The 11,219-nt window shown below is 37.7% G+C and overlaps 1 protein-coding gene across 1 annotated transcript; it reads right to left on the bottom strand.

Moving 5' to 3' along the window:
* Positions 1-3,066: 3,066 nt before the first annotated feature.
* Positions 3,067-4,954, bottom strand: LOC135631289 (fructokinase-1-like). Its single transcript, XM_065138836.1, has 4 exons — positions 4,398-4,954; positions 3,767-4,099; positions 3,564-3,680; positions 3,067-3,468 (listed from the first exon to the last, which is right to left on the bottom strand). The coding sequence occupies exons 1-4, from the start codon at positions 4,803-4,805 to the stop codon at positions 3,340-3,342; spliced, it is 987 nt and encodes a 328-aa protein (XP_064994908.1). The 5' UTR covers positions 4,806-4,954; the 3' UTR covers positions 3,067-3,339.
* Positions 4,955-11,219: the final 6,265 nt, after the last annotated feature.

Genomic DNA, 11,219 nt, shown 5'->3' with positions numbered 1-11,219 from the left:
TGGTCTGTTGGTTTATGTACCCACATCCTACCAACAAACATCCACCGTTGCCATAATGGTCTCCATCATGCAGATTCCATATGAGACGAGGTTCTTCAGGAGAGTCCATCTGCACGCTACTTTAGTATCATGCCATAATGGTCTCCATCATTCAGTGTGCACTTTGTCTAATAATTCTACTGTTTGAGCATTCTCATGGCATTCCTACCAATGTTCATTTGAAATGTTTATGACAGGCAACCATTTGGGTTTTGAGGTTTTTGCGAGGGAAGATTCATTGTTCATCTTGCATCATTACACAATCTCATTCAAGTGTTCAGGTCATGCCTATATTTAATGAAATTGTTCCATAGGTTTGTTCAAAACCTGAAATTTTAGACTGATCAATCCCTGCCTCCTCCTTTGTGTTATTAGAGATCTCTTGATACAGCTGAAACCTTCAGAAGATGTAAACAAAGATTCTATGGCCTTAAGAACTTGATCAAGAGAAATATACTTTATTGAAAACACATTGTATTAGTGATGATATAAGAGATCTCTTCTTGTTATTATATAACATATTGTATTGAGATTTTAAATTTTGTAGAATAGAAAGGATAGCTTTCATAAAAAACATACATACATATATATATATATATATATACATATATATATATATATATATATACATATATATATATATCTATATATATATATATATATGTGTGTGTATGTGTATATGTATATATATATATATGTATATGTTTATATATACATATGTATATGTATATGTATACATATACATATGTATACATATATGTATACATATATATACATATATATACATATACATATATATATACATATATGTATACATATATATATACATATATGTATACATATATATATACATATACATATATATATATATATACATATATATATATGTATACATATATATATACATATACATATATATATATATATATATACATATATATACATATATATATATACATATATATATATCATTGTAAAGAGTCACATATTGAAAGGGCCAAGTCCTAGTCTTTAATGGATATGACTATTCAAATATGACATCTCCTTCTCATTGATAAATAAGATTTAAGTAATTTATTAAATTTCACATGGGAATTAAAGGTTATGTGGTTAACACTACATTTAACATTTTCTTTTTTGAGGAAAGAAAAAGAATAAGCTTACATGTACGATATAAATAAAATATATTTTGGATTGGATTTGATCATCTTTGATGGAGGAATGTCAATTAAATATAGATGAAAAAAAATTGTGGTTGAACTATAATTTTCCAATAGTCCCTCGTGATGAAGACGAGAATATATAAAAGGATTATAGAAAATAATTTATTATTTCAAACAACTGTCTCTTGTAGCTCCAAATTTGTTTTGTATACGTGATATTGGAAATTAAAACAATGACAACAATTGGAGTTATAATTAAAGATTCACAAAGACAATCTTTTCCTCCGAACATAAAATAATAATGATGGAATGATTATAATTTTCACTGTTACCTCCTGTCAAATTGAAGCTTAATGCATGTTTTTTTCCCTTTTATTTGACAGTAGAATACATAGAAGATGGCTACAATCACTTTGGTAATACCAACCATGGAATCATGTTAGGCTGCTGATTTTGGTAGTTTAAGGAAGCCATTTCTTCTAAATAGCCAATTGAAGTTCCACTGAGAACAAGGAAAGTTTTCAGTTACATGAACTAAATAGCCAATCTTTTTTATTACCCTCACATACAATTTGTTCCATTTGTCTCTTCAGCTTGTTTGTGTATTGGAAGAGAGTATTACTGCTCCCTAAAAAACCACATTCCTCCCTCCCTCCCTCCCTCTATCTTCTCTAAAAGTTTCCTAGTTACAGTACAGTGCTGCAGACAAATTTTTAGATAGCCGCCTTCAGTCTTCCCTACCATGTCGGTTCTATAAGTTTTCTTCTGAGTTTAACTTTCTTTTGGTTTTTATTTCTGGACCGCAATTCTTAATTCAATATTATGTTAACCACCAATATATGGAATTAATTTTGCATGCTTCATGTTAACAAGTCAAAAATATCAAAATCTCAAAGTTAGCCAAATGATTTACTGTGAAAGTAATACAGAGAAAGAGACAAACTTTATCATTTCTGCCTTCACATATATGTATATATATATGCACTTCTCAAACAGTGTATCAGAAAGTGAGAACTCGAATTCACTGTTGCCTTAGGAATCTAAAACTCGTATATGTCTTAACCTCCTTAAAAGCTCTGAAGATTAAAGGGCAAGTCTTGTAGAAGCATCCTAACTAGGCTGGAGCTAAAATGCATATGTTCGTGAAGGATTACATCCCAATAGCAAGACAATATGTTGAATGCATTATATATAAACGAACAATATATATGTAAACCAGAAGAACATGATGACTCGAACAAAAATGAGTGATCTAGCACCGCATCTAAAGAACCTGTTAACTATTATAGATTAACGAACAATATATATGTAAACCGGAAGAACACGATGACTCGAACAAAAATGAGTGAGCTAGCACCGCATCTAAAGAACCTGTTAACTATTATAGGTTAACGAACAATATATATGTAAACCAGAAGAACACGGTGACTCGAACAAAAATGAGTGAGCTAGCACCGCATCTAAAGAACCTGTTAACTATTATAGATTAACGAACAATATATATGTAAACCAGAAGAACACGACGACTTGAACAAAAATGAGTGAGCTAGCACCGCATCTAAAGAACCTGTTAACTATGATCAAATTTCTTATTCAAAAATCACGAAAAACATGATTTCTGTGAAGCAAACTTCTTTCGGAAAAATCAGCTCTTCATCTCCCATGAGTATTATGTTTCTCAATTTCTCTGTCTCATTTATCTAATCAATGAAGTTTAACAGACTTCATTGTGTAAAATACATTGCACAGTACATTTCGTCTAATGATCCATAATATTTTCGATACGAGTAAAAGACGATAGTGCTTGGAATTGAAGCAATCCTTACTTGCTTGATCTGAGAAACCGGAGATTGTGGTCAAAATCTATAAGAAATCATTGGTTCAGTAGCATAAAAGCACAAAGCCTTTCTCACAAAGCATCAAACAAGATGTCTTTCAGTGTAGAGAACATAAACTACTGTTGGAGTTGGCAACTACAAGATCAGACCTTCATAGAGAGAAGAACTAGATTGGAATCATAAAAAGATGATCCAGAGTGCAACAGGAATTACTCTCCTAAACAGCCTCGTCGACTTGAAACAAAAAGTTGCAGCAAGTTTGTAAAACAGAGGAAATGACAGAAATCTAAGAACATATACTATGCCTTCTCCAAGAACTCCATGACTTCTGATGCACTCGGCAACGAAGGGATTGCCCCTTTCTTGGTGGCTGTGATCGCACCGCATGCGTTAGCAAACCGCAGCACCTGCCTCAGTTTCTTCTCATCCTGCAATCCATCAAACAATTAATTACATGAGTATATATCCATGTCTGCAATTGCAAACCAATTCAGAAGCAACAGGACTCCACATGTTTGCTCACCTGCAGGGCCGACTGGTCTTCGATGATTCCTTGCAGCAATGCGCCCACGAATGCATCCCCTGCCCCTGTCGTATCCACCTGCTTGACGGTGAAGGACCCGACGATCCCCCGGAAATCCTTATAGGATAGCCAAGAGAAATCAACACAAGATGAGCTCATTGGCATCAACAATGTGGAAGGAGGCGGTGAAGAGATCGCTATACCTTGGTGAAGTACTTGCATCCCTTGTCGCCAAGTGTCACAAGCAGGAGCTTGAGGCTTGGGCGCCAGAGCCGCAAGGCCACTTCGTCTTCCACCGAGTCATGGCCGGTCAAGAACTCGAGCTCGGCGCCGCTGACCTTGACGATGTCGGCCTTGTCCCAGATGCTGAGGATCTGCTTGCGGGCCTCTTCGGGCGACGGCCATAGCGGCAGCCGGAGATTGGGGTCGTACGACAGCAGCGCCCCGGACTCTTTGGCCAACTCCATGGCCTTCAGATGCGCCGATCTGCACGGTTCCGCGATCAAGCTTATCGAGCCGTAGTGAAAGATTGCGCCCTGATGATACATGATCCAATAATCACAGTTTACTTGAATGATTGACGAAAAGGAACAGAAAAGACAGGAAGAATCAGACATCATTCGAATGATTGACGGAACAAGAAAGGTTTAGGGTCGGCATTTGGATCCATAAGCTCGAATCTAGTCATAAAAGAGACATCTTTTTCTCGTTCATTAGAAGACGAATCAAGCGTTCAGATCTTGAAGTTGCATCAAAATGATTGCGAGATTCAACAGAGTAGAACAAGATTGGAACTTTCTTCGCCTATGAAGGAGGGGGAAAAGCGGTGCGCACGTTTCTGATGAGATCGACGTTGAGCTCGGCGGCGGTGAGCAGCATGTCGGCGCTGGGGTTGCGGTAGAACATGAACTCTCGCTCGCCGTCGGCCCGCAGCGTGACGAAGGCCAGGGCGGTGCGGGCGCCGGCGTCGAAGACGACGCCCGCGTCGGAGACGCCCTTCTCTCGGAGGATGGCTGCCAGCATGTGCCCGAACTCGTCGTCCCCGAGCTTGCTGACGAAGGCGGCCCGCCCCCCGAGCCGCGCCACGGCGATGGCCACGTTGGCCGGCGCGCCTCCGGGAGCCTTCAGGAACGCGCTCGCCTCCGCCAGCGACACCCCTGCCTCCGACGGCACGAAGTCAATGAGCATCTCGCCGAAGCTCACCACGAGCCCGCTGCCGGTGCCGCCGTTTCCTATGGCCATCCCTGCGATGGTAGAAGTAGCAACAGTAGCCAACAAAGACCACAGCAAAATAGCCTCTCCTACGCGGTGGAACACAATACACAGAATAGAAGCGAAGAGAAGAAATGAGAGGCGGATACATACAGAAAGAGAGAGAGAGAGAAACTTTGACCTGGCATTGTGGTAAACGTACACATAATCTACCATGGAAACGAATGATATAAATGATGGATTCCACATAGATTATATGTGCTTTTATCAAACAAAGATGAACATGATTACTCTTCCTCGGATTAACTTCTATCTACCAAATGGAGTCAAATCTTCTTTGACTGCATCCTTTTCGTTTCTTCTCTTTTGAAAGGGACATACAGGTTATAGTTGCACTTAAAAGAGAAATTATTGTTGTTGTAGGAACAGCTGCCAATTCTGAAAAGGTGATGAATGGATGGTGTATAGCAAGGAATCAAAGTTGTCATTGACTGACTGCAACCTGGAAGTAGGATCCATAGAACGCAGACATGGCTGCTCATGGAGCGGTGGGATGCCACCACATTTGTGGCAATTACCAGGAAAGCTGGTCCGGTGATTCACATGGTCACAGGAGTTGCTGGGATTTTGGCTTGAAGACAGCCTAAATTTTCTGCTGGAGATCCCACAATACTGTTTCGGAGCTTGACGACATGTCAACTGTGTGCATCAATGGGGTAGGAAGGCTGGAAGCAGCAACAGGGAAAGGAGATGCAAAGTGGTAGCAGAGTTTTGATGCCACTTTGTCTCTCTGTCAAATGCATTTGCCATGGAAAGAGGAAAGCAGCTATGCTGCCTACATCATTAGCCGCAAATACTCTGTTTACTCTTAATATGAAAAGACATGTTGCAACTTTATTAACTCTCTCCGAGCTGTGGTAAAAACTTCATTGGTGAGTACATATGCAACAAATTAAAAGGTATACCATATAAAAGAGTATCAAAGTGACTGTGGTAAAAACTGGAAATAAAAATAAAACTTGGAAAGCTCTTCCAAGTGGATAATATGTCATATACTCTCAGATGCTCCCATATGCTGCAGAAATTTAATTCCTGCATCAGAATCCCAAAATAAGAGCACTCAAAAATTGAGCAAAAGCCTAAGAAAGGGAACAAAGTATGAGATTTCCAAGAACTAGTAAAGGGAGCACTTGAATTAGCTACTATATAACTTACAAAAATCAACTTCTTTGCTTCATCATTCTGGTCATGATTCTCAACTTCTCATTGACACCAAAGAATGATGTCTCAACTTCTCATTGCCTTCAAATAGCTACTAATCTAGTAGTGAGCTTACTAATTTCCTAGAATTTCCCTTAATGAAAGCATGTAATATATTTTTTTGACAAAATTTATCGGTGACTACTATCTTGCTATTCAGCATTCAGGAAATCTAGTCTGCAAGATCTCTCTAGGTTACTCGTTTGATCGAGTGTTGCTATCTTCTTATATCACTTTACAGGGCACCTGTATAACTCATTTTGGTTCTCTGCTCCATCAGCAGCAGATTTGAAACCTGAAGAGATTGGACATTTTTGAGAGAGAATATGAATATGAAACACAATATACTCAGAATCTGAAAGTTTACCTCAGCATGCAGAACTTTTTGCATCTTATCCAAGAAAACCATGGCTTAATCTCTTTTTCAAGTGATAATAAGTCTGATGTTTTTCCTGCATATCTGCTAGTAGATATTATATTATGCTTAGATACTTCAGATTTGCTTCACTACAGCTTTTTCTCCGGCATGAGAAAGATACAGTGGCTGATCCTCTCCGAAGTTAGCCTACAGCAGCTGCGTTGCAAAGTCTTATTTACGTGGTTCGATCAATTAACTTTATATCCACGGACGAAAGAGAAGCAAATCACTACTATGAAAGAGACTATTACAAATGCCTTAGTAAGATGTTCCTAGGCCATAAAACATCCGAAAATACTAAACAAGAAAAACCTCAACCAGAAGCCCAAACTATTGAACTGAGTATGGACTTAAACCCAAAGCAAACACTTAGGTTTTTCTTGTGGTGCCACTTGTGGTGCATTTGACTTCAAAGCCTAAGCCCTTATTTATAGTTTAAACAGGAGATACCAAACTTGATTTACTTGATGTGGGAGTATGGGACTTGCCAAAATAATGAACACCAACCAAGTCCAAGCACTGCTTGAACTTGTAAACTGGAAGATGCTTCATAAGCATATCAGTTGGATTTTCCTTCGTATGAATTTTCTGAACAAGGACCTTTCCCTCAGCAATGATATCTCATTTGCATCCAACAATTTTCTTACCTGAAAGCGACTTCACAAGATCCTCAGTTCTATTCTGATGAAGAGATTCTATTTCTTCATTCATCGCAATCAACCACTTAGCGGAATTATCACAAGAAACTACATCTGAGTAGGAAGTAGGCTCACCAACTTCACTTGTTTCTTCTGCAACAGACAAAGCATATGCAACCAAATTTGCATATCTTTATGGTGGTCGAATATCTTTCCGTGATCTATCCTTGGCTATAGAGTATTGCTCTTCTTCTGGATCATCTGCGTTAGTAGACTCGGGACCATCTACTAGCATTCTTTGAGTAGAAGAGTTCGACTGAAAAGAATTAAAACTACCAATCTCAAGCTCCACCTGCTTCTGCGCACTATCATTTGTATAATTACTAGATTCCTCTTTAGAAGATAACATAGATAATTCATCAAAAGTAACATCTCTACTGATTACAAATTTTGGGGATTTGGGATCAGAACACCATAATCTGTATCCTTTCACCCCAGAAGCATACCTAGGGAAAATGCATTTTTTAGCTTGAGGGTCTAATTTTCCTTCATTTATATGCATGTATGCTGGACACCCAAAAATTTTTAAATCAGAGTAATCAGCAGGAGTACCTGACCAAACTTCCTCTGGAGTTTTAAAGTTAAGTGCTGCAGACGGAGCGTGGTTGACAACGTAACAGGCCATATTAATTGCCTCTGCCCAAAAGTCCTTTGTCAACCCTGTATTTGAGATCATACACCTTGCTCTCTCCAAGAGTGTTCTGTTCATACGTTCGGCCACACCATTTTGCTGATGTGTCATCCTAACAGTGCGATGCCGAACGATTCCTTCATTTTTACAAAATTCATTAAAGTCACATTCACAAAACTCCATGCCATTATCTGTTCGAAGCCGCTTAATCTGTTTACCTGTTTGCTTCTCAATCAAAGCCTTCCATTGTTTAAAGGTTAGAAAAACATCATTTTTATACTTCAAAAAATAAACCCAAACTTTCCTGGAATAATCATCAATGAAAGTCAACATATACCTAGCACTACCCTTAGACTGAACATGAGCTAGACCCCAAAGGTCTGAATGAATATAGTCAAGAGTACCTTTCGTTTTGTGAACTGCCGGAGAATTGAAGCTGACTCTTTTCTGCTTTCCAAAAACGTAGTGTTCACAAAAATCCAGTAGCCTAGTACTTTGTCCGCAAAGTAGACCCCTTTTGCTCAATATACTCAAACCTTTTTCGCTCATATGACCCAAACGCATATGCCATAATTTGGTGATGTCAGAATCAGACAATGATGATGACGAGACTGCAACTGATCCTATGACAGTAGTTCCCTACATAATATATAAGCTACCAGACCTACAAGCATTCATAATAACAAGGACATTTCTAGAAACTTTCATAACTTCACCTTCAGCTGTGTATTTACACCCAAGGGCCTCTAGGGTGCCTAAAGAGATGAGATTCTTTTTTAAATCAGGAACATGTCTAACATTAGTGAGCGTCCTCACAATACCATCATGCATTTTAATTCGGATTGTTCCTCTACCAACAACATCACATGCTGCATTATTGCCCATCAAAACAATTCCACCATTACAAGATTCATATGTGGAAAACAAATCTCTATTAGGACACATGTGATAAGAACAACCAGAATCTAAAATCCATTCATTTTTAGACCTCGTCCTATCATCAATAGGAGAGAAAATATTACCAACATTCTCATCAGCTGCTATACTAGCTTCAGCGGATTCAATAGTTTTCTCAACAAATTTTTCCTTTTGCTTTAATTTATTTTTCAATTTAAAGCAATCAGATTTAATGTGCCCTATTTTATGACAATATCTGCACTCCAAATGTCAATGTCTGGATTTAAATCTAGATTTAGATCTACTACTGTCAAATTCCCTTTTATCTGTTCTCCCCCTAACAACCAGATCTTCAACCTGATTCTATCTACTTTCCCCAGTGATATCTCTGTCTATCTGCTCCTTAGATTTTAGTGCATATTTAATTTCCTGATACGAAATTGTTTCTTTTTCATAAATCATAGTATCACGAAAATGCTTAAAAGATTGGGGAAGAGAACACAAAAGTAACAGGGTCTTATCCTCATCATCAATTTTTGCATCTATATTCTCCAAATCCATAACCAAAGAATCAAACTTATCAAGATGTGAGAGTATAGATGTACCTTCAGTCATCCGAAGCATATACCAACTCTGCTTTAAGTAGAGACGATTCTCTATTGTCCTCTTCATATACAAGGCTTTAAGTCTCCATAACTACCTCCCGTAAAACCTCATCAAAGAGATTTAGAATAATGCTGAATTGGACCTTCTTATCCATACCCGCAAGATCTTCCTTTGACGTACCATCTGGAATGTTCTCAGCCCCCTATAGTGCCAAATCAACTCCGTCTTCAACCAGAATGGTCGGTCAATTAACTTTGACCTACATCCAGGGACGAAAGAGGAGCAAGATATTCCTAGGCCATAAAACACCCGAAAATACTAAACAAGAAAAACCTCAACTATAAGCCCAAACTATTGAACTGAGTATGGACTTAAACCCAAAACAAACATTTAGGTTTTTCTTGTGGTGCATTTGACTTCAAAACGTAAGCCCTTATTTATAGTTTAAACAGGAGATACCAAACTTGATTTTCTTGATGTGGGACTATGAGACTTGCCAAACTAACACAAAGTGCATAAACCGAGTGACAAAATCCTTGAAATTGCAGACACTGCAAAACCAAACAAGACCTCTGCATCTACGCCTGCTGTCGAGGCAAAACCTATGCAGGCATTAGGCAGATCTTAAGATGCCTGGGATCAACACATGTTCTAGAGATCTCAAGCCAATGCCAAACTCAAACCAGTGATATTACTCTGATCCATCTTTGATTTGGAACAAAGTCATGCCTCCACTACTTTGGTCAGAACTTAGACTTGCTCTTCATGGTCAAGAAATCAAGCATCTCTGCCAAAACATCTCAGTAATAGTTAGCACATTATATAAGCAGTTTGTAATCAGAAATATAGATCGACTACATACATAGTGATGAATTATAAGTTTATAGTAGTGACGACAAAGTGATCCTTGGCTGGTGGGAGATGGGAAGCTGGTTATAGAACATTGGATAATGTTTGTACATAGTGATGAATTATAAGTTGCAAAGCAAGTAAGATGAAGACAAAACATCTTAAGGAGTGTGAGTTTAATGATTGTTAAGATGTTTATTATTGACAATGCCAATAGAAAACATCTTTCTTTTAGTAATTGATATTAACTAGCAATTCCAGATACAGGAAGTACAGCAAGCACTATGGTAAGGTAATGTTGCTTGCTCACCAGGGAGGTTCATCAAGGCACCTACACTTATCTACACTCATCATGCATTTAAGACCAATTATCTATCTACTGGGCTACAAGACACTCCTTCCCATCATTTAGCTATGCATAAGATAATATAATTAAAAGTTCATAATCTCATATGCTGATAATACATCGATTAGAGTTTGGATCGTATCGATCTGTACTAATGTATCGAGTATTGATATATCGATGCATATTAAGATTTAAAAATATATTATAATTCTATCGTAAACTATGTGTATCAAATCACAGAGTGATATAGATTCATCCTAGTTGAAGCAAAAAAAAACTTATGGTAAACAAAAATGTTGCTATTATTAATAAATACTTTATGAGATACAAAAGAAAAAGATAGAAGCGAGATTCTGATTACCCGATTTATTAGTGTAAGTTTTTTAGATTGATTTTACCTTTTCGAGATGAAAAATTCAATAATTAATGATATACTTCATCAAAATTAAATATGATTATTAGTGCTCCTAATAAGGGAGTTAGGTCTCTTAGGTTAAAGTATATGATAAGATCGCATCCGTATAAATCTTCAAATTAATACTTTTAGTCTTCTATTAGATATTAGTTTTATGAAACCCCCAATTAACAAAAAACTAAATATGATTTTATCACTATCCAATCCGTCATTGATTGCCGGTCTGGACCGCACCGGATTTGTCCGGTTTTTTTTACCTTATAAGGAAATTGAACCGTCAATATCTTGTCCGGACCGGGTCCAATCTGTTCGTCCTCACGGGAC

Source organism: Musa acuminata, chromosome BXJ3-2, assembly GCF_036884655.1.
Source record: "Musa acuminata AAA Group cultivar baxijiao chromosome BXJ3-2, Cavendish_Baxijiao_AAA, whole genome shotgun sequence".
NCBI classification, from domain to species: domain Eukaryota; kingdom Viridiplantae; phylum Streptophyta; class Magnoliopsida; order Zingiberales; family Musaceae; genus Musa; species Musa acuminata.
The sequence above is the reverse complement of the archived record's forward strand: the minus strand, read 5'-3'. Positions and strand labels throughout refer to the sequence as shown.